Raw genomic sequence first — 23,052 nt, forward strand, 5'->3', positions numbered from 1 at the left:
CCTTTTACGAGATAACGAGGGAATGAGAGAGCGTGGTTCTTGGGTAGCACTTTTCTCCTTTACATGAAAGTGTTCATACAGCACATTCAGTCTGATGAACACATGGGAGCAGATGGAGGTTCAATATCTCGCCCAAGGATCCTTTGGCACGCAGACTGGAGCAGCCAGGGATCGAACCACCAACCTTCTGATTAGTATAGAGCAAAGGAAAGAAAGCTTCTCTGATTTTTATGTTTTCTTTATGTTTTCCTCACGTTCTAAGGTTCTGATTATTCTGCTGAGGACGTGGCGTCACATTTGTGACTGCACCAGTTTTTCACCACACGGTGTTCTTGCACCACCATCAGGACTGTTCCACATTCTTATTCAAGTCTGTCACAAAGAAGTAGAAATAATAATTAATCTTATAATGGAATGCATTAAATGCAGTTTCTGCCAGGGGCTTTAAATACTCAGTAATAATAAATTAACAATATGAACAATAATGACAAGACTTGGAGTCCTTTGGAAGGATTTATTGCCTCTTTCTCATGAAGTTGTTCATAAATCAAAGTGTTAGTTCAGTGATTTTAGAGCCAGAGTGGAACGAATGAGAAATGAGAGACATTTTTATATTTTAGCCAGTAATGTGAGCAATGTAAACACAACACATATCAGTCAGCCTTATATCTTAATGCCAATTAAACACAGCTCTCGTGATTTTATCACAGCGAAGTCTATGCAGACAAATTCATAGTGGAGACGTTTCATGTCACAATCAGCCAAAGTCTTCTGAGCACGAACATTTCATCTGCTGCCACGAACACATTCATCAGAGGGTCGGACACAATCACTCTGCCCCTCCTGCCACGAATCCTGAGACTGAGCAAATCTCTAACAGCAAACACACGGTTTCATTTAAACAGCCCACAGAAGCATCATCACTTCATAAAAGTTAACATTTAATACAGTATAATGTGTTTGATATACCATCTGCAGAGGTATCGGCCAGTGGATCTCGTCACAGCCGGGGGGTCTCACTTTTCTTTTGTCTTTAATAAGATAATCACCTGCTTCACATTAAAAACATTCACGAGAATCAATCTCCTCATTTAAGTTCCAGCACAGAAGTGGAACGCCAGATTTCCCAGATTGTCAAACTCTTCCGGTCAGCACTGTTCAGGACGCACGTCCGGAGGTCTTTCTCCTCCAGGTCCTCCCCACTTTATTATTTCCATAATCACGAGTTCACCACAGGGTCACCGTTGCAGGTAAACTGCAGCATCGGGAACATTTTCCATAAGGAGAACTCTTCATGATGGTTTCACAGACAGAAAAAATGCAGATAAACGAGCTGCAGGCAAAAATCTGGAGTGATCAGATTCCACTGTTCTGCACAAAGGTCACAACATTCGCTCCGTAAAGTTCCCTTTCGGTTTATTTTCTCATTATAGTGTTTTTAATAGTGTTTGCGCAGCAACATTTTCCTCTATAGCTTTAAATCTGGGTGATATGAATTATTACTGCATGTTTAAGAGGCCAAGCTTTGGGCTGATCGTCCTCACAGTAAATTAAAAAAAAAAAAAGCCTTTCTGATAATAAGCCCTACATTTCTGCTCAGATTCATCACATTTTAACTGGACTGCAGAACAGGTCGATTATTTAGAGGTCAAAAAACTGACCTACTCTGTAGTCTAGTTAGAATGACATGAACTGCCTGCAGTTTGATAGCAGCTGAGCAGAATATGCAAATCTTTCATTCTTCTTTAAACATGCAGCAAAATATGTAAAAAGTAATGACCGTCTGGATTTGGCTGCTGATTTCTGAGCTCTGCTCATAAGAAGCACCGAAAAGTAAACAATCGTGATTTTATAATGTAAACCGGTTTTTAGGTTTCATATACCAGAACGAAAATATTAATTTACTCCACATATTTTAACATCAGCATCTCATCCAACTACGTCAGATTCAGTGATTCTGCAAACACACTGAATACATTAAATGATGAAAATGTGAAAATTTAATCAGGAAATTTTGAATATAGAAAATCAGATTTTAGTGCCTCGTGTCTGGAGATGCATCTATGAACCCAATTTTCTGTATTATCGGTTTGTAGCACATATGAGCTCAGGTTGTTAAACGTGTGTGATGACATACAGGAGGATCTGAGCCGCAACTGCTCCAGCCTGGAGACAAAGCTGTACGGAGTGGAAATGAGAAATCTCCATTTTAATGTAAAGTTCTCATCTTCTCAGCAGGAAAGAACCTCCTTCTGACCTCAAACATCATCACCCATGTGTCACCATCACTATCCACAAAGTGACTGATTGACAAAAATAAGATTTACATTCCAGTGCAGGCATCATCTGAGTTTTCTCATTAATTTGTGTCCTACAGCCTTCATTGCTCTGCCCTCTGTGCAGCTCTTTAGTTGTCATTCACAGCAGGATTCAGAAAGCAATGATGTGTTGATGTAGTGCACTGCAGTGCCTGCAGGGGGAGGTGTTTCAGGGACAAAAAAAACAATGAAGCTCTGCTCAGAGAGCCACCTACTGGGGAGGAGATGCAGACACATGAAACTCCTCAGGACATCACACATAGCCCTTAAAGATCATTGGAGATGGCTCGTATTGAGTGATGGCTTTAACTCATTAATGCTTCATTTCGTGTCAGGAGTAACTGACAGAGAGATGAGTCTGAGTGAAGTGATTCTACAGCTGTGTGTGGGTTCAGTGTGTGGGAAATACACTCGGTGTGATGCGCAGGAAGCTACAGACACAGATGCAGGCAAGTCGATGATGATCGACAGCTCAAAACTGGATCCAGTTTGTGGTGTTTTGCGGTCGAGACGGAGGCAGAACAGAGCTGAAATCACACAAACTGATATTAGTCCATTTCCAGTTATTCAGATGACATCACAAAAATGATCAAGGGACAGTTCAAAGTTCATTTTTTTCCTTTTTCGCTAATGCTACAAATAATTTAAACAATCACGAATATTAATGAATTGTTTAAATTATTCAGAGAATTATACAAAAATTTAAACTCGGTTTAGATTTTTGTATAATTCTCTGATTCCTAACACAAAAGATACAACTCAGCTTCAGATATTAAAGAAATACATGAAACCCATAAAATGTTCCATTTTTCTGTACCACTGTGTGTACATTATTGTGTTAGAATGGATGCTCCTCAGTGCTGCGGTTCTTACTGTGCCTGACATTATACACTCAGTGAAGCCCTTTACCTTTGCACTGAAGTTTCCACATACTTTCTGCTCCTCCTAAAAACCACACGTGGACCAAAAACAGACCAAGAGCCTGAGCTGTGAATGCGCCATCACCACGCTAACAGGAAAAACCAAAAACCCAGGCAGGCTGCTGCTCACAGGGCATGACTGCAGTTTGTCTTCACTGCTATTTAACTTCAGTCCAGTGTGATGGCTTCCATCACTGTGGTGAACGCTGACAAGAGGTCATGTATATGCTCATATAGCATTCAGTGGATTCTTTTATAAATGTTAGTAATATCTTCCACTGTAGTCACTGTAAGCATGCTCTCTTTAGTTAACAGGGACAGCATGTTAGTGGACATCAGTACACAAACAGATTTGAGCAAAACTAAATCATGTGTGCAGCTTAGATTCAGTTGCCTGCTGAATGGCCCTCGCATGCTTTAGCTAAGTTAGTACAGCTCTCTGGGAATAACGCTGCCCATCACTGTCCTGGAGTGTGGAAAAGTCCGTCCTTCCCTGTGAAGCCTATCACCATTTAAAATCCATTTCAGGAGTTATCACTTCAAAAATATGTTTGAATCTCCGTCATCATTAAGAAATGATGATGTTTCTACTTTGTATTTATTGTAAGTGTTTAAATGTATTTTTAATCTCTTGCTTAAAGAACTAACTTTGTGTGTGGAGGTTGTTGAAAGAACCCTGAGCTCAGCTTCAGATCCGTCAGCACCTTTCACATGAAACTGTGAGTCGGTCCTGATCAGTGCTCGCCCTCCCCAGAGTCACTCAGATAATCCCTCTTTGTACATTTGGGTGCAACATTCATGACACACACACAAAAAATAGCTTTCTTACCTTGCAGGAGCAGAAAATTCTCCCCAAAGAAGATCTGAACTAGTGTTTGACTGAACCACTGTGTTAGAGTTGCTGCTGTCCAGCTGCAGCAGGCAGCCTGACACACACAGAGAGGCAGAGCTCATTAGCCTACGAGCTGGCACAGATTGGACTCATTTTCTGCAGCCTGAAGCTTGAAGACGAATGAGTCATTTAACAGCCACTAATTAACACAGTGCCTGTGGAAATAGGTCACTGGCGTAGGTTAAGGCTGCTCAGAGAACAGCACCCCCTCACACACTGTGTGCACGTGTATTGATGCACAGGAGGTGGTTTAAATAAAGTCAGTGTAGATACCTGTCGCTGTGCCTCCCATCTGTGGAACTATGTTGTGATTTGACAATCCTGATGAAGGGGGAGGGGCTATCTTGCCTCCAGGTGGTGGTGGGAGGAGTCCAAACCCACCTGATCCTTGTGGGCGGGGCTTATCCCTCTTTTTCCCTTGCTGCAGATGGAGAACAATGAAGTTAGTCTAACACGATCACAACAAAAAGCTTTCTTCATATGAAATTTAGATTTATAAAGCACTGACAGTTAAAGGGTTCAATCACAAAATGTAACTTTTTTAATCAGAATTTTTAGTTTTACATTTTGTTTTAAATAAAGCTTATGTGTAAGTTCACTAAAGAACATCTCTATTCAGTCATCTGCCTACATCCCTGGTGTTCAGGCTGCTCCTCTCTTCTTTACATCACTTCCATTTTCCCACGCTGTCATCGTCACTCTGCCCAATCATTTTCTCACCCACCTTCTGTGAGCCAATCAGCCTTCATTCCACGTGCTGTAAAGTCTTCACCTGCTTCATCCCTGCCACCACCAGCATCTAGACTCCAGGGGGTCCTGTTCCACTGTCCTACCTCCTACCATCACTGGACTCTGCTCTGCTATGTAGGTTGACTTCTAATCACCAAATTTTTTAATACCCAAAGTCTGTATTTCAATAAATCATGGTCAGTTCCTTCAAATGATGTCTCCTTATTGAAATATATTAATATGCCTTTACGATGCCAAACAAACAGATTCTCTGAAATATTGACAAAATTAGAGTGGAAAGGCATGTTTGTTGTTGTTTTATTCATTTATGTATTTTTTTAGAGTGCAAAGTGTTGTAATAGAGGAAAACTTGACAACTCTGACAAACAGGCTGTTATCACACATGAGAAAAACTGCAGTTTTACCAGCGCACCGCACCACACAGAATGTCTCTACAGATAACTACGCACATGGAGGCACCATCGTAGAGCATATTACCAGTCGCACGGGTCGGTCTCACAGATGTGAACTCTCAGCATGGATGTAGTGCATACATTGGCAAACTGGAGCATGACTAGCATGTAAGCTGGTTCTCACCCCTATGTTGAGTGTAATGGTCTGTCCTTCTTTAAAGCCCAAGTCCAGCTTTGGTACTGAATCCCCAAACTGAGCACTTTTACTGAGTTCATGCTCTTGTTTCACCCATCTGCAGGAAAGCAAGAGACACACACACACACACACACACACACACACACACTCTATCAGCACTGATACAGAAATAAACAATGTAACTCAGCAGTCTTTAAAACAACCGCAGCATCTTGAGAACAACGTTTTGCTTTGATGTGGAGTTCTTGCATTGCAGACGGTCACAGTGAAGAAGACAAATCAATACTCAGTGAATATCATTAAAGTGAACATGTGGAGCTGATCTTTGAGAAAGTTACTGTGCAACACATTCTTTTAAACTACTAAACAATACTCAGAGTGTGCTCATTTGAAACAAACTTTATTTAAATGCAGCAGCCTGATCAGGCACAAAGGTCTGATGAGCCCCTAACACACGTGGTTTAGCGGTCGGGCTTTCTTCCTCCTTTCTTAAATATTTCATACTGCACAACTGAACCAGAACCTAAACAAACATTTTTAGCTTACTGCTTCCCGACAACCACCAGCTAAGAGGTGGAGGGTGCCTTAGTGTAGGGTGAGGAGCTCAGGGAAAGGGCTCCAAGTAAAGCCGCTGCTCCTCCAGATCAAAAGGGGCCAGTTGAGATGGTTCTGGTATCTGACTAGCATGCATCGTGGGAGGTACACCCAGGACACACTGTTTGTATCTCTCAGCTGGCTTGCAAACACCTCAGTATCTCCCCAGAAGAGCTGGAGGAGGTGGGCGGGGAGAGAGCGGTCTGGGAATGGATGGATGCATCCAGGTCTGCTGCTTGTTTTATTCATTTCTGACCAGCTTCAGCCTGGCTAGTCTAAGTCTGCAAGGGGAACGTGGTTTTTACTCAGTAATATCATCATGCAGAAGAAAATACAAACAGGAGCATGTTTTTGGTTGGTCACCTATGATAATAATATGTTGATGTGAAATGGATGATCTGCTATAAGCAGTGCTTCACAGTCATTACTTGTTACAATCCCCTGCTAACAAGAAAAGAAAGTAATCTATTAGAAAACAGCAAATCCTGCTCACTTGAAATGATCCTGCAAAGCCACGTTGAAGTCAAAAGCATCCCCTCGGTCACCAAAGCCAACTCCTATGAAAGCGCTGCGACCTGCCAGTAAGAGATGAGAATTCACACAAAGACCAGTGGACAGAGCAATTAAGGTGTTCGACAATGTGACAACGCAGGGATATTTAGATCCTCACCGTTGTCATCCTGTATCCGGAGAACAAAGTACCGGCTGGAGTCGCTGACGGTTTCCACTGCGATCCCAGGATACTCCTTCACTGGCGCCTGAGCAAACAGCTCGCCTGCAGGAGCAGAGAGCACGTTAAACAAATACACCGCAGTGAAAAAGAGTCGTGCTTCAGCACAGACGGATGCTGATTCCCAGTGGAAACATCATCACTAGCAGGACTTTCACATTACAGCGAGTCTGTGTCAATTTTACCATTAAAGAAAATATGCTTTAACGGAGCTTTTAGTGTAAAAGCCAGTGATGTCATACCTGAGATTTTGTCCTCCAGTTTAATGTAGGCCACTTTGCCCTTGGCTGTGATCCTCATCCGACCAGACCAGTCTGGGGCATCGAGCTTCCAGTCAGCTGCCCTGCAGAGACAATTTAACTGCAAGTTTTCAGAGCTGCAACTATCAATTAGTCTGGTTAAAACTCAATTAAAATGCCAATTATTTTTTCTATTAATCATTTGGTCTCTAAAGTAAAAGATTAATAATTGGCTTTCAAATAAGACAAAGGAAACCAGGATAATGCTCATAAAGGGCAATTCTGCTTAAATAACCATGCAAAAGGTTTTATTTGGCATTAGGAGGCAAACCAGAGTGCATACATTTATATTTCTTTAAATTTATTAATAAAACATAATATTTGAACAGTCCCCACTGCTACTATCACCAAATATATTGTAAAGTTATTGTAAAGTGTGAAGTTCTTTCACCTCTTAATGAATTTAGTAATCTTTCAAATTAAATGATTAGAATTCAGGACATTTTTGCTTAAACAGTTACTCAAATGTTGGAGCCACAAGCAGTTAATTTTTCTTATCATAATGTGGCGTTATGAGCACTGAAAAAAGTCACAATCCAAGGTGGCACCAATGAAGTTTCACTGAGAATAAGATGTACATGGTGACTTCTTCATTTCGAATTTTGAGCAACAAAGCCCAGAGATATTCACTGATGTGTGTGGTTCATGGATTACATAAAAGTTTACATTTTTATTTAATAAATGTTTGAAGATGACATCGAAACATTTTGTGTATTTCAAATGAAGATTTTCTTTCATTTTTCTTGATCTAAATATTCATTTACTTTCATTACTGCAGTTTTAAAATGTGCAGCCACTGAGGCTGCACATTTTAAAGTAGGTTACTTATTTTAAAATAAATAAATACCCAATATTATTGCTTTCATGTAGAATTATGATCAATCAAGCAAATAATTTCACTTTTTAACTGTTCAATTTTAAAAAAATTTAAATGTCTGAAAGCTTAAGAGTATTTTGCAAAAAAAAGGTAAAACTGCAAAAATAAACCTATTTCCCCATTTTTACCCCTTTAAAAACAAATCATGGCTTTCCTGGTTTATCTTGGGAAACCTTCAGATGTCCCAACATTACAGAATAACTTGGATTATATTCACAATATGCATTAATCTCACACACTGGAGCTCAGGCTCAGGCATAATGAGAAAGGCTGGTAAATGTTCAAACATTTGCTTCACCTCTTTTTACAAGTATTGAGTTAGATTTTGTTTTGTCCATGAGAGCAGTTCAAATTTTAAATTGGCGTAAAAACACTGAATCTATGATCCAAGATCCCTCTGCCTAAACCTGTGCACCGAACAGGTCCTCTTAGAGTCAGGTTCAGTTCGGTCTGACCAGTTTGGCATATTTCTCATAAAGTGCATTATATATCAGTTCTGTTATATGTAGAGGAGAAGAGTTTTTTTTTTTCATAATCTAGCTTAAAGGGGCTTTATTATATAAAAACACTTTGAACTGCGGTTCATCAAATTTCTTCTGTTTTCAGGTTGGACAGAGAACAAAAGGTTATATTGGAGGATTTCATGGCTGCAGCCAACAATTTTCTTCATTCCAAACTTGGAGAGATGCTGAGCTGACTATCACAGCAAACTATGACACTAGCAGATCTGCACATATAAAAAGCAGTGACCATTATTAGTTTTTGTTTGCCTTAGAAAGAAAAAAAAAACTTCCTGGACCAATATCTTCAGCTCTCAGGTGCTGGGTGGGGTCATCAACAGGAAATCAATCGAGTGGAGCAGTGGAGCAGGGTGGATATGAAGGTTTTGTCTGAAAGGATCGATTAAAAGCAAACTGCAGATTTCAGAGTGAACAGTTTGTGGAGAAGATCCCAGCTGTCACAGAGGAGAGTGGGACTGTCCTGGCAAACCGCCCGCATCGAGCCGGCATGATGACAAAAACCCGGTCACATGTCTGACAGCTCAGCGTCCCCCACTCACAAAACACAGCGAACATTTCAGCTTCTTCTCTTCATCCTTACAACACCTGGAGACGCATCTTCATCTCCCAGCTCCTTCCGACACCGGAGCATAAAGCCAGCACTGTCCCTCTTCGTGATTTCAAAGCATGCGCTGACTGTCGAGCAGTCAAAGTATAATACCCAAACCCGCCCAGCAGCCACCTTTAAACCACATTTCACAGCAACATTGGCGAGCCGCCGGTGTCCCTTTACCTGTACGCGCGGTTTGAAGCTCGCGGCGGGATGCGGTAAACGTTGACATCGGGTTTAACGCACAGGATCGACTCGTACTCTCCCTCGGCCGCCATCTTGGTCCAACTGTTATTGATGTGGGAGTTGTGGTAGTGACTCATTTATTCAGCTCTTTCAAACGGGGGCATATGTGTGTGTGTGTGTGTGTGTGTGTGTGTGTGTGTGTGTGTGTGTGTGTGTGTGTGTGTGTGTGTGTGTGAGACTGCGTGCTTTAGGACGTCCAAGCGGCCACACGACGTCAGCTAAAGCTCACACAGTAACCCTAGGCAACAGAAAAAAAATAATAATGGTACTTTACTCCCATGAAACTCCTTTATCTTTTAACTTTAAGGTTCTGGCATAAGAAAATACGAAATTGATTATAATGGGTATTTAACTCGTGAAATAAATAAATGAACAAATAAATATATAAATAAATAACAATGATTTTCTGAGGGGGCGTGGCCTGGCAGGTGCTGAAACTGCGGAAGCGGAAACCGTCGCGTCGTGTCGTCTCCTCGAAGATTCCTGAAAATCTGCTCATGGTTAGTGCTTTATTTTTTTTTTACTGTGCGTGTTTAATACACAAAACGGCAGTTGTTATTTTGCACTAAAAGCAGCGGGCGTTTCATGGAATACAGCCCATCATTTGGTCACTGAAGTCTGATATTTATGATGCTTCCTTCTGCTGGTCTCCGCCTGGCTGTTAGCCATATTGACGCCTGCTGACCGTCTTCGGTCGCTCTCCGTGGTGCTGAAAACACGTACCGTGACTCTTGTTACATGCGCGACGACTGCTGTGATTAAGACTGGCTATCTAGTTGCGCTATAAATGCAATTTAATCTTTTTTTTCTTTTCTTTTCTTTTATATTATTCAAACAAGCCCAAGGATGCTGGTAGCTAACTAGCTTTTAGCTCAGCTAGATGCTGAGCTAACCTAGGTGGGGGTATGTGTTTGTCGCAGTGGCAAAGCTGTCACTTACAGCAGGTTTATTTACGCTTTGCAGTCATTTATGTGTATCTGCCACGGTGTCCGCCGCCGCCTCAGCTCTTATATATTTTGACTGGTTTCTCTTTGCAGCTGTAGGATCTGGTTTCTGACACCCTGAGACAAACCAGCGGAGTCAGGAGAAAGGGAGAACCAGCAGGATGAACGCTCACTGAGCCTGCAGCTGCACAGAAGCAACCGAAAACCGAAGAACACCTTTTACACAAGGTATGTGACTGTGTTGTTTGTGTACAGTGGCATTAAAATACAGTTTGTGTACTCATTAATTGTAAAACATGGAATTGCCTTCAACAAAACCCAAATTATAGATTTAAAACAAAAGGAGATGAAAACAAATAAACAGGCCAGTAGCTCAGAGTTTTACTCCCCAAGAGGGCGGTACAAGTAAGAATGACTATATACAGCTGGATAGCTGATTTCAGTGTTTTGGGGGCCAAAGGGAAAGCCAGTATTTCAGGGCACACCTGTATTCATACCTGCATGATTGTGTTTCACAATATTTTTGCATGTTTGTGGCACCTACACCAAGCATGACACCTACATTTTTTTGCAAGTGTTACTCCACCAGCAACTCTCATGATTCCTACCCTCTGATAAAAGCGCTGATAGACTCTTTCTCTTTTACAGTTTTTTGTTTTGTTTTTTTTTTAACTTTTTCACCTTTTCTTTGATAGTGCAGGGAGGATTAGACAGGAAAATGGGGAGAGAGTGGGAGAGGACACACACCAGGGGGCCTCAGGTCAGAGTCAAACCTGGGCCACTGCATTTAGCCTTGCAGCATATGATCGCCTGCTCAACCTACAAGCTAAACCAGTGCCTCCCCTTTAACAGAATTTTTTAAATAGTTTTTAGAGGAAATGAGTGGATACAAAAATAGTAAGTGTCATGGCCGGGGAGGAAAACGGGCGAGGAAGGACAAACACGTAGGACTCCAGAGATGGGTATAACTTAAAGGTATTTATTGGGACCGGACAAAAAGAAATACAAAACCATTTGGGAGGAAGACGAAGGGAGCACAGGAAACACTGGAACACGGGGACACGTAGGTACACAACATCAATGACGCGACAAAGAACACAAGGAAACTGAGGGCTTAAATAAACAATGGGTAATCAGGGGAAGAGGAAACAGCAGGGCACAGCAGGTGAGGCAAATGAAACTAATAACACAGAGGAAGCAAACTAAACACAAAGCACAGGGAAAATCACACTGGCAAAATAAAACAGGAAGTGATAAACCAAGGAACACGCAGACGAGTCACAACACGGGGAACAAGACAAACCTACTGGGAGGAGAAGCTCAGGAAATAAACTAAACACAAAACGCTGGGCAAACGGCCCAGGACGTGACAGTAAGTCAACAATTTATTATTCACAGGTGTATATTGCAGTAATAACAATAACAAATGGTTGTTGCTAAATGTCTAGGCACCTCCTGGACATGCACTAACATGTCTCAGCACAGCATTTGGGAACCACTGGGTTAATGTATAATAATATAGCATCATTTATTAGTTGATTTGGTTTATATTAATGATCTAAGACAGGAGAGTATTAAGTAACTAAAGCTTTAAAATAAATGTAGTGGATTATGTGCTGTGACCCCTCCTTCAGTCTCACCCTGGCATTCTGAGGTATCTCTGCCAGAAAGAGAGAGAGGGAGGAGAGCCAAATTTAAAACTGAAACACTAAACAAGCAGTATTTTTTTTGCATACAGATGGCTTTCATTTTACTTTGTATTAATTCAGGTGCCCTGTTGCTGTGTAAAACAAAGAAGTGTTTGATGGCAGTGGCTAAAAAGATTGATTTTCTTCATGTTAAGGCTCATTGAACAGGTGCTTTGATGAAGAACTCTCACAAACGTTTTGTTAGTAAAGGTTTGATTATGATTACAGAAACAGCTGCTTCTGTTATCAGCTTTAGAAAAAGTTTTCTTTCACTGCACCTGGTTCAACTGGGTCTGCACGCCGCCTTTCTGCTGCTCGCAATGTGAGTGTTAGAGGGGAGAGGCCGCAGCTCTAAATTACTTTTTTTTTATTATTGCACACATGTTCTAGATACGTTTTACAGTCCTTTTACATCTATTTCAAGTCACAAATGTAAGTTAAGCCCTTGTGCTGTCAAGTTCATCACCACCAATATCATCTTCCTTTTGTGTTTTCTGACACTACAAACAGCCTCTTTATTTCTGTAACCTCATACGCTTCATTTAATGTGAAAATACTGACTGTATAAAAACACTGGGGTCCATCATCAGCTAATTTTCTGTCATTGATGGAAGCACTGACCTGAGTGGGCCAGCAGCTAGGTAGTCATTGGGTATGCTATACATTGTAATTTGACTAAACTAAGCATAGCATTGTACCTTTTTACTAAAAAGTTAAACTTCTGCTTCACATGTGAGCTGAACATTGTCCAAGAAGTCTTGTGAAACATCCATGTTGTCTTTTGCAAACCTTCCACAACTGGCAGTAGTTCATACATTAAAACCACTTTTATTCAGTGTTTTTTATTACAGTGGACATGAACACAATTTTAGAAAGTTGCAGAGACTTTTGCTTTCCTCAGAGCTGTTCATAATAAATCTTATACCGTTGGAAAGCCTGTTTATTAATCCTTAAATGGAGCCACATTTATAAGGAAATGCATTTGCGGGTTAAGCAGCAGAGTCGAGTACGTGGGTTGTGCTGTTGACTCTTGTTTGGAGCTTCTGGGAGCCCAGGTGCTGACAGTCAGCCTTGTCATCGAGATATCGAGATGAGATTCTGCAACCAGTGGCAATCACATATCTCCACAGTCTGGGACCGAACTCTATCCTCCAAGATGACCACGCTCGCCCCCATCTATCATTATTTGGGAGTGGAACCCCACTGAGCACTTGTGGGGTCAGCGTGGGCGTGCTGTTCCTGCCAGAGTGACAACACAACTACATTAGCTGACTTGCGACAAATGCTGGTTGAAGAGTGAGATGCCATCCCACATGAAGTGCCAGGCTGTTGTGGCTGTGTATGGTCCTTCCACGTGCTGCTGATGCCCCTGTTTGTTACACAAATAAATAGTTAAATTGCCAGTATGTCTTGTTTCTGCAGATGCCAATCATCCAATCCAATAAACAATGCCAAACAAGACTGAACAGCAGAATGAGCTGTTTGGCATCGGCAGAGAACATTTGGCAAGTTTTTCATGGGTGCAACCGCCACTGCTACTCAACCCACAAATGCATTTCCTTACAAATATGGCTCCATTTGAGGGGAAATAAAGAGGTTTTCCAACGGTCTAAGGTTTATTGTTAGGGATTATTTTTTACCCAATGAATAAAGGACAAATGTTTAAAGATAAACTCCAATAAATTAATTAATAAACAGTAGAGCAACCAAATAATAAACAATTAAATAATACATTAGACAGAGAGCAACTGATCAGAAAGTTCTTGACTAACTCCTCTGTTTCAGTGCATCTTATCTTGATGTCCGGCCACCGAACGTACAATTAAAACATCACCAACGTCACCATGTTCTGTCATTAATCTGGACAAGATTTCACTGTATTGATTAAATTAGAACATCAGGAAGAAGATGTGCCTATGACTGAGAGGAATCTGGGCCATGAAAAACCAGCCAGAACGAGACTGAATGACGAAGGACGATTCATAGCGCCCAGAGATTGTTTATGCATAGATAACAGGCTGTATAAAAATGTTAAGGTTAGACAGGAACACGGCACAGAGAGAGAGAGAGCACACTCTTACTCTGAGTCCCCACATGGCCATGTGTGTATTTTTTCTGATTCTTTAATACATTAAATGCCTTCCTTTTTTAATTAAAGTGTTTCAGGTGTCTTCCTTCATAAACAACCTGTTTACCTGTCGCCAACAAGCATTGTTAGAACCAAATGCAAATTTCCTTACCTTTTGTTCAAGTTTATAAAAATGATGCACGATAAGCAAATCACTTTATATGTGATGCTGGCTTTAGATGAAGGTTAGGCTAAATTGTATGGGTAATCATTGTAGAAATCCTAGTGATTAAAAAAGTTTCACAGTTGAATTTTTTGAACACTGTTTTTTGTTGGGTTTTGCTTTGTTTTCATGTTTTCTCTGAATCAGATCGCGGTGGTTTGATTACCCACCTCTCCCCTGGACATCATGACGTCCTCTATGCTCCGTCGACAGCTGAAGAACCTGGTCCAGAACTACTCTGAGGCTGAGGTCAAGGTAAGAGAAACTAGAATCAAATTATGTGTAACTGCAAATTATAATGTTTAGTCTTTCAGTTTAATATTATGTAGTTACGTCTTTCTTATTTTTTGTAACAGGTAGTTCAGGATGGCAATCAAGGCAAATATATATTATGTAGACTGTATCATTTTATGCACATTAAGTAGTATATATGTGGCATCTGTGGGAACATGGATAGCTTTAAAATTAAGTCCTCTGGTGTGGCAACAATTGCTTATAGACATTCACAAGCTCTCAGTTGAATTTCTTCGAATCAGGGAAAAGTGGAGATGAATTCCTCATTTGGATGATGATCTCATGAGACATGGTCAATAATATCCTGTAGAACTGATTACTAACTATTTTCAGTAGCATGAGTCACGTAATGAGATGTTCTGCTTCTGCCAGGCCTCCAAAATCCTGCTGTCAGCATTTTATAAAGTGGCGTCTCAAACTCTCTTTGCTTCTCTTGCAGGTCAGAGAGGCGACATCCAATGACCCGTGGGGCCCATCCAGCTCTCAGATGGCCGACATTTCTGACCTAACATACAATGTCGTGGCCTGCAACGAGATCATGACGATGCTCTGGAAACGTCTGAAAGACGACAAGAACTGGCGACACATCCACAAGGTGAGCAGCAGAAGGAGCAACATGGACAAAAAGAAGGGTTAGCTTGAGAGGTCAGATGCTGGTTTAAGAGTTGGTTCATTGTTTTTTATTATGGATGAGATGTTGATTAGAAATGTCCATTCTGAGAGAGCATTATGTTTTGTTTGTTTTAGCAGCTACAGTTTACAGATGTTCTGTTAATGCACCACATGCAAAATCACAATAGTTTGATAAAAGAATAAGATACAACTGTTAAATGTGTCTGTGTGTGAATGGGCAGGTTGCTCCAAACTACACAAGTGACTGAGTGAAGCCATCTGTCACAGGAAGCTGGAGACCATAAATCAATAAATTCAATTGAACCATATCCAGCTCTCTTTGTGAGAACCAGTTTGAGTTTTAAACTATCACAGCGGTGAAATTTTGAGTGAAGTTTTTGGTTAGTATTTATTTTTTTCAAACCAACCCAAAGACCTGTTTCAGGGTTGGATCTTGGTTTTAAAGTTGGAATTGGGTTTTGGTGAGGGCAGGGATTCTCAAACTTTATTACCCACTCCCTCATTTTCAGTCTTTTTTTCTTATCATTTATCCTTTTGGTTCTTGTGATGATCTGTTTTTTCGTTTTTTGTTTTTTCCATCCTAGTCCCTGACCCTCCTGGAGTACCTGCTGAAGACTGGTGATGATCGCGTGCTTCTGAAAATGAAAGACAACATCTACATCGTTAAAGCTCTCACAGAGTACCGCTTTGTAGAAAAGGATGGCAAAGATCAGGTGATGCATGCTTCCAGATAATATCAAATGTATGCAGCCTTTTAGCTTTCATTAAAGGATTTCTTGCTATGCGGTCATTTTTTCTGTTACTGGTGCTGTAATATTTATGTCCTCATATTCCTTTAACTTTCTTCACAACAAGAATGAAAACATTCTAGTTTTGCTGCCTCAAACAGATGTAAGAAACTATTAATTTTTTGATCAGTTATTTTTATTTTTATTGGGAATCCACAAAAGTACAAACAAGTACAACATCATGTAAAGGAGTGAAATGAGGCACTTAAATATCAATATAGAACATACAGCCCCCCCCCAATCCAATCCATGGCGACCCCACCCCGGCTCTCAGAACAATATCAATAATGAAAATAAAGATACAATTAAACAGGACATACAGTCACCAAATTAGATATTTACAAAGAATTGTGTTGCATTTTTTCCTTAACCAGAGCGTAAGCAGCATCCCATGCTCTTATCGTTTTCTGGCTGGCCGCATGCATCCTGGCTACTGATCGCTCCATCATATCAATATCTAAGAGAGAATTGACCCATTGTTGCCACGGCAACGTGTAAGGTGGTTGCCATCACAGTGCCAACATCTTCTTAGCTGCTGTAAGGCCAGCTCATAGTAAACGTTCTTGGTGAAAGGAGATCCCTAATTTGGAATCATCGTTGAGTAGGAGTAAGGATGGTGATAAGGGAATGTTGACCTGAAGCAAAACACTCAAGGTGGTGGAGATTTGTCTCCAGAAAGTCGTCACACTAGGACAATCCCAATACATACGCATAAATGATCCTGAAGTATTAAGTCAGCATAAATCGCAGTTGGGAGAGGTAATAATTTTCATAGAATGACACTTCCTGGGCATTAAATGCAGCCTATGTATGAATTTAAAATTTATGAGTTGGTGGTCAGGGTTTTTGGAGGTGTTGTGTAGATTCTCCCACACTGTATCCCAGCCGATTTCAGCCTCTCCCACAACAGAGAGGTCCCTTTCCCATATCTTTTCCAGGGGTAACCTGGCAGAGGAATGTGAATTAATTTAGAGAATTTAGAGATAATACCTTGTGTCTGATTTAGTGGGACAAGGAGTTCATGCAGAGGGTGGGTACTGAGAGATGTGCCCCACGGTACACCGTATGCCTTCATGGCAGATCTCAACCTCAAGTAAAAGAAAAACGTAGAACCCGATAAATTATACTCTGTGTGCAGGTCACTAAAGGAGCGCAGGCCATGATCATCGAAAAGGTCTTTGAGAACATTGACCTCCTTATCCCTCCATTGCGGAAAAGAGAAGGGTTTTTTTCCCAATAAGAATAGAAAAATGATCAAATATGGGAGAGTGCTTATGCCATTTCAAGTTGGCTTTTGTATGATTCAACACTGTATGGCATGTTCTCAGCAAATGAGAAATAATGGGACCTAATTGTAATTTAGCCTCTTTGGAAGGTATGTTAGAGTACACGAGATCTTGGAACCTGTATGGTCGGGAAAGGTTCTCTTCCAGTGGTTTCTAGGAAACAGAGGCTTTGGGATTAAACCATACAAACAAGGGCCAAAGTATAAAGGACCAAAAGTACATCTTAAAGTTAGGCAGAGCTAATCCACCCAGTGTTTTATCTCTCTGAAGTGTTCTTAATTTCAATCAAGATTTCTTCCCACACCATATGAATTTACATATAAGAGAGTGTACCTTTTCCCAATAACCCTTTGGCGGGGCAAGAGGAATCATAGAGGAATAAAAATTCACGAGGGATAACATCCATTTTAACTATTGATATACGAGCTTTAGGGAATTTGGGAGTTTTGACCAGCATTGTAAATCCTTCTCAATGAGATCGAATGTACCAGTGGGTGTTTGGATGGCCATGATATTAGAGTATTTCTCATTTTGTTTCAGCCTTAAGGCCAGTAGATGGCTTGGTCTAGATCCATTAAAATGATAGTTTCTTCTAGTTCTATGTATTAGAAATTCAGCTCTTTGTCTCAACAATGAAGTCAGCTCTGTCTTAACTGCAGATATTTCCCCCAACGATGCAGTTTCCTGTCGTTCTAAATCAAGTCTGTTAAGTGTCCACTCTAATTTGCATATTTTCTGTAGTCTGTCTTTCCTAAGATAAGACAAGAAGGAAATAGTAGTATCTCTGATCAACCCTTTAATTGCATCCCACAAAAATCTGGGATCCCCTACTGACCCCATATTGATTTCTATGAAGGATTTAAGGCATTGCGAAAAAAGTGAAACATGGCATTGCCAACGTGAAACTTTAGTGGGAGAGTCCTTGAGCGTTAAATGAGCTGAAACAATACTATGATCTATAATGGACAAGGTAAAATTACTACATTGTGAATTTTAGAGAAGGAACAAGGAGATACTAACAAGTAATCTAAACCGGACAAAGACTGATGTCTGGATGAGTAGAAGGTATATTATTTAAAGGCGGGGTTAATTACATGGTATAAGTCTACCAGACTGAAGGCCGATAGGAGATCTTGCAATTCTTTAGATGCGCGTACTTGTGAGGGGGAAAGAAACTATTAATTTAAAAACCTTTCAGAGTAACATATTTAATTTATCCACAGCATGGATACGATTCTGTTTTCTCCATCTGCTTCAGTCTGTTTTAAATTAGACCTTAAACAGTTTTGGTCTTGTTTTGCAAGACCTGTACCATTTGGGGTTTGCGTCAGGGGAAAGTTTTACAGGCTTAAATAATTTTTCTGAAATGGTTGGAGCCAAATCAAAGTTTAATGTGTCCATGTTTGTCCTAGGGTGTAAATGTGAGAGAGAAGGCCAAGGTTGTCCTTGTTCTTATGGAGGATGATGAGAAACTAAAGGAAGAGAGAGATTTTGCTGTCAAGACTAGAGAAAAGACCTCTAAAAGTGCAGCTGGTAAGCCCTTTTTGTTAATATCACTGTTGTGTAGCCATTGTTCCAAGAGGTTTTCTTCACCAATCATGTATGTGCTTTGCCTTACTTTCTAACCAGCTTCATCATCGGACAATGTCAAGGATCCAAACTACAAGCCGTGTTATGTTCCTGGGGCCACAGGGCTTCCTTCTTTGGACAACATTCCCTCTGTGGCTGACTTAGCTGCTTCCTTCGCCGCCCGCAAAGAAGAGCGTATTAAACAAGAAACTGAGAAGAAAGAAGCTGACAGAAGAGTAAGTACAGTGCAAAGGTGTAGCAAGATCAAACATTACACCACTATGGCGCTGTCCAGGAGCTCTATTACAGATAAATGGTAGGATAACATGAAACTGTCCTAAGTTTTTTGATGACCCCGATCCAAGATCCTGCAGTGAGGTCAACTTTGGAGAGACTGAGCTGGCAACTTTTTTGTTTTTGTTTGTTTGTTTGTTTTTAATTATGTGGCTGATAAGGAAACAACTATCTCAACTTGCATATTGTGCCATTAAATGGAGATAGTCACAACAATTAGCATTTTGGCAACAAATCGTACGCAAGATATACACAAGATTTGGTTCACTCATTCTTGTATTCAAACTGGATACATTTAGACACTAAATAATTGTTTGAGTTAACCATTTTGCAACTGTAACATCCTAGGCCAAGATGAGTGAAGAAGAACTGAAATGGGAGGATGCTGGTAAAGGCGCTGATGTTAAAACTGATGTTTGGGGAGAAGAGGAAGAAGAGGAAGTGAAAACAGACCCATGGGGAGCCCCAAAAGAACCTAAAGAAGCCACAGATCCATGGGGCACCCCTTCAAGACCTGACACAACTGAAACAGCAGTTAGCAGTGACCCTTGGGGGGCTCCAGCAAAAACCGATAAAGATCCATTTGTAGCAGAAAAAACTGAAGATCCTTTTGCAGCACCAAAAAATGGGGAAGCTCCTTTTGCAACACCAGAAAATGGGGAAGATCCCTTTAATGCATCAAAAGATGACCCTTTCAACACCCCAAAGGACACTTCAGACCCTTTCAGTGCACCCAAAGACACGAAGGACACATTTGCTGCCCCAAAAGACAAACCAGATCCCTTCAGTTCTTCGAACAGTGATCCGTTTAATGCCCCAAAAGATGATCCGTTTAATGCCCCAAAAGATGATCCGTTTAATGCCCCAAAAGATGATCCGTTTAATGCCCCAAAAGATGATCCGTTTAATGCCCCAAAAGATGATCCGTTTAATGCCCCAAAAGATGATCCGTTTAATGCTCCAAAAGATGATCCGTTTAATGCCCCAAAGGACGATGCCTTCCAAGCTCCAAAAGATGACCCATTTATTACCCCAAAAGAAGATCCTTTTAGCACTCCAAAAGACAATCCATTTAATGCACCTAAAGACGATCCATTTAATGCACCTAAAGATGATCCATTTAGTGCTCCAACATTAACATCCCCTAAAGAGGACCCATTTGCAGAACCACCATCAGGGAAAGATGACCCTTTCTCTGCTCCCACAACACCACCTATAGAAGATCCTTTCTCAGCACCAACCAAACCTGCTCAAGACCCTTTTGCTATACCAACAACACCACCCAAAGAGGATCCTTTCTGTGCACCATCTTTGCCCGCAAAAGACGACCCCTTTGCTGCCCCAGGATCTCCACCTCAAGAGGATCCATTCACCACAACATCGAAACCTACAAAGGAAGATCCCTTCGCTGCACCAACAACACCACCTAAACAGGATCCATTTGCAGCATCACCCAGTCCGCCAAACGTTGATGCCTCAGATCCCTTCAGTGCCCCTCCAGTGAGCTTGCCTCAAGGTAACGCAGATGCGTGGGGAGCCCCAGCCACTTCTCCACCAGCTGCTGGGTCAGATCCCTGGGGGGATGGAGCAAGTGCTTCTTCACCCATGAATAATTCTGACCCATTTGGAGATGCATCCCAAGTAGACAATGACCCATGGGGAGCTCCAGGTAAGAAATAAACAAATAAATGTTTGTGCATCAATAGTCATTCTTGGAACTTTAAGCTGAAGTATTTTGCTTATTTCTAACTTCATATCTTTTATTGTTGGATTCTTTTAGAGTAGCTTTGCATGATTCAAAAAAAGTCTTGACTGTACTTTATACTGGGCCTTGGTGCAACCTCATTTATCTGAAATAAGATGCCAGCTTACTTTGGCTGACCCTCACCAACAGGAGGTGGGTGGGGCTGCTATGCTCACAGCTTAAACGATCATATTTAAGATTTCTGTTCTCATTGCATTCAGAATACATTGCAGCACTGTTCGTAGGAAGTTGATGTATATGCTTTTGATTTCCACTGTAGAGGTTTACTGCTCAACATATAGTGAATACATTCACAAAAAAGCACTATATAGTAGATAGAGACTGTGATTAGTTGAAAGGCCAGTGACTGAATTTCTGTAGTCACATGCAGCACTTGCTTGTTTTTGCTGAAGAAGGCTCTGAAAAACCGGAGGAGTGAATCTTGTCATTTTACCATAGCTTGAACCTACCTGTCCTATCTACCCACCTAACTTCAGCTCCTGTTAGTACCGATGATGCATGGGGTGCACCTGCTCCTCCTTCAGACTCCTCCCCATCTAGTGACCCCTTTGGAGATGGAGCATCTAAATCCAATGATCCCTGGGGTGCATCAAGCAGCACAAGTGGCAATGGCAAAGGTAAATCACACTCTACACACTGTTTGAATACGTTTGTATGATTTATTTTTTTTTCCCCTCATTTTTCATATGAGGAAACACTGACTGTCTGCTGTGTTCTCAGCAATAACCCTCTCTGCTCCGATTTAATCAACTAAATGTTTGTCCTGGTAGTCTGCTAAAATCTATGCTTGGTTTTAATCAATATACTCAAAGTGGTGACTCTAAAAAAACTTCGTTATTGTATCCATGAACGGTCATTTGCATGAGTGACCATTTTCCTTCATTTCATCTCCATCCTCCCATCAATCAGCAGTCACCTAACAATCTTAATCTATTAACCTTCTCTTCCACTTTGCTCTCTCTTCTTCCCTGACCTGTCCCCCAAAGAAAACACCTTTTAGAGTAGAACTGGACCTTTATTTTATTGCAGGAAAGCACTCGAAGCAGGAAGAGGACATGCATAGAAAGACTGCTTCCTTCTTGGGCTCGGCGGGGGCGTCGCTGGTTGACTTGGACGATCTGTTTTCTTCTAACCCCAAACCCAGACAGCACCCCCCCATCAACACCCAAACTCAAGCCATTGGTAAGGATAGAAAAACTTACACGTCACTCTGGGTGAAAAGTAACTTTTCAAACAAATTCTTTATGTGGAAATATTTGTGGTGCACTTGACTCAAGCGGATGCATGATCAACCTGGAAGACCGGACAAATCCGAGTTACTGAACATTAGTCACTCCCTGCTGATGTTTCGAATGCATTCCACTTCTGTTCAGCTGAAGTCCTTCAAAGATAAGATGAGAGAGGGGTGGTGACTAATATTTATCAGTAGGTTTGTATGGAAAAGCTTATTGTGATCTCGTGTTTTGCCTCTCCTTTCTTCCCCTGTGGTCCTGTTGTAGTGTGTAGATGTTGTGCTGTATGTTTGTGTGTGTGTGAGCATTAGTGACTAGTGTACATTAACCAGCAGATGTATAACTCCTCTCACGCCTCTCTCTACTCTGCCTTGGTGCATTCTCTCTTTGCTGGAATACTTCAAACTGTGCATCCCTCCCTCCATCCTCCCCATCATCCCTCCATCCTCCCCCTCATCCCTCCATCCTCCCCCTCATCCCTCCATCCTCCTGTCACTCTCCCTGATTTTCCCAGGCACTTTCAAAGTGACGAGCATGGCATCCAGCCCTGTGCTAAAATCAGGAGCTTTTGCTGAAACATCACCCCCATACAGCAACCCTTTCATTTCAACCATAGCTCCCCCCCATGGCACATCTACTCCCACTTCTGGAACTGCCAGTCCTTACCCATCATTGCATACTCTGGGAATGTCTCATTCTCCTATCAGTATGGTTCAGGCGTCTCAGCTGCATCCAGATACTGGAATGGTACAGCCGATTTATCTCAAAGAGAGTCCACAAACAGGACACATGTGGTCCCCTGGTGAAGGAACGGGAATGGTGCAGTTTGGATATCCAGGCTCCTTCTTAACTGGAACCAGAATGGCTCAGTCGGGTGTCTTTGAAGGGAATCACCTGTCAGGTGACGGTCACTCTAGAGGCTGCACCTCACAGACCAGCAGTGA

The 23,052-nt window shown here is 41.4% G+C and overlaps 2 protein-coding genes across 5 annotated transcripts; one reads left to right on the top strand and one right to left on the bottom strand.

Moving 5' to 3' along the window:
* Positions 1-522: 522 nt before the first annotated feature.
* necap1 (NECAP endocytosis associated 1) lies at positions 523-9,493 on the bottom strand. 3 transcript variants are annotated; one of them, XM_030741381.1, is made up of 8 exons: positions 9,262-9,493; positions 7,035-7,135; positions 6,733-6,837; positions 6,556-6,637; positions 5,457-5,565; positions 4,404-4,551; positions 2,637-2,845; positions 523-2,364 (listed from the first exon to the last, which is right to left on the bottom strand). In XM_030741381.1, the coding sequence occupies exons 1-7, from the start codon at positions 9,399-9,401 to the stop codon at positions 2,640-2,642; spliced, it is 891 nt and encodes a 296-aa protein (XP_030597241.1). In that variant the 5' UTR covers positions 9,402-9,493; the 3' UTR covers positions 523-2,364; positions 2,637-2,639. The 3 variants fall into 3 exon arrangements, with proteins under 3 accessions (XP_030597241.1, XP_030597240.1, XP_030597242.1); XM_030741382.1 differs by lacking the exon at positions 523-2,364 and adding an exon at positions 4,068-4,164 and having other exon boundaries at positions 2,651-2,845; XM_030741380.1 differs by having other exon boundaries at positions 523-2,845.
* Positions 9,494-9,761: 268 nt separating this feature from the next.
* Positions 9,762-22,614, top strand: LOC115788445 (epsin-1-like). Of its 2 annotated transcripts, none has more exons than XM_030741473.1 (10): positions 9,762-9,824; positions 10,362-10,496; positions 14,395-14,502; positions 14,981-15,136; positions 15,759-15,887; positions 18,661-18,781; positions 18,878-19,053; positions 19,460-20,780; positions 21,353-21,493; positions 21,906-22,614. In XM_030741473.1, exons 3-10 carry the CDS (start codon positions 14,434-14,436, stop codon positions 22,145-22,147), a joined length of 2,355 nt encoding a protein of 784 aa, XP_030597333.1. In that variant the 5' UTR covers positions 9,762-9,824; positions 10,362-10,496; positions 14,395-14,433; the 3' UTR covers positions 22,148-22,614. The 2 variants fall into 2 exon arrangements, with proteins under 2 accessions (XP_030597333.1, XP_030597332.1); XM_030741472.1 differs by having other exon boundaries at positions 21,863-22,612.
* The last annotated feature ends 438 nt before the right edge of the window (positions 22,615-23,052 follow it).

The sequence above is a fragment of the Archocentrus centrarchus genome, chromosome 11 (genome assembly GCF_007364275.1).
Source record: "Archocentrus centrarchus isolate MPI-CPG fArcCen1 chromosome 11, fArcCen1, whole genome shotgun sequence".
Classification (NCBI taxonomy): Eukaryota; Metazoa; Chordata; class Actinopteri; order Cichliformes; family Cichlidae; genus Archocentrus; species Archocentrus centrarchus.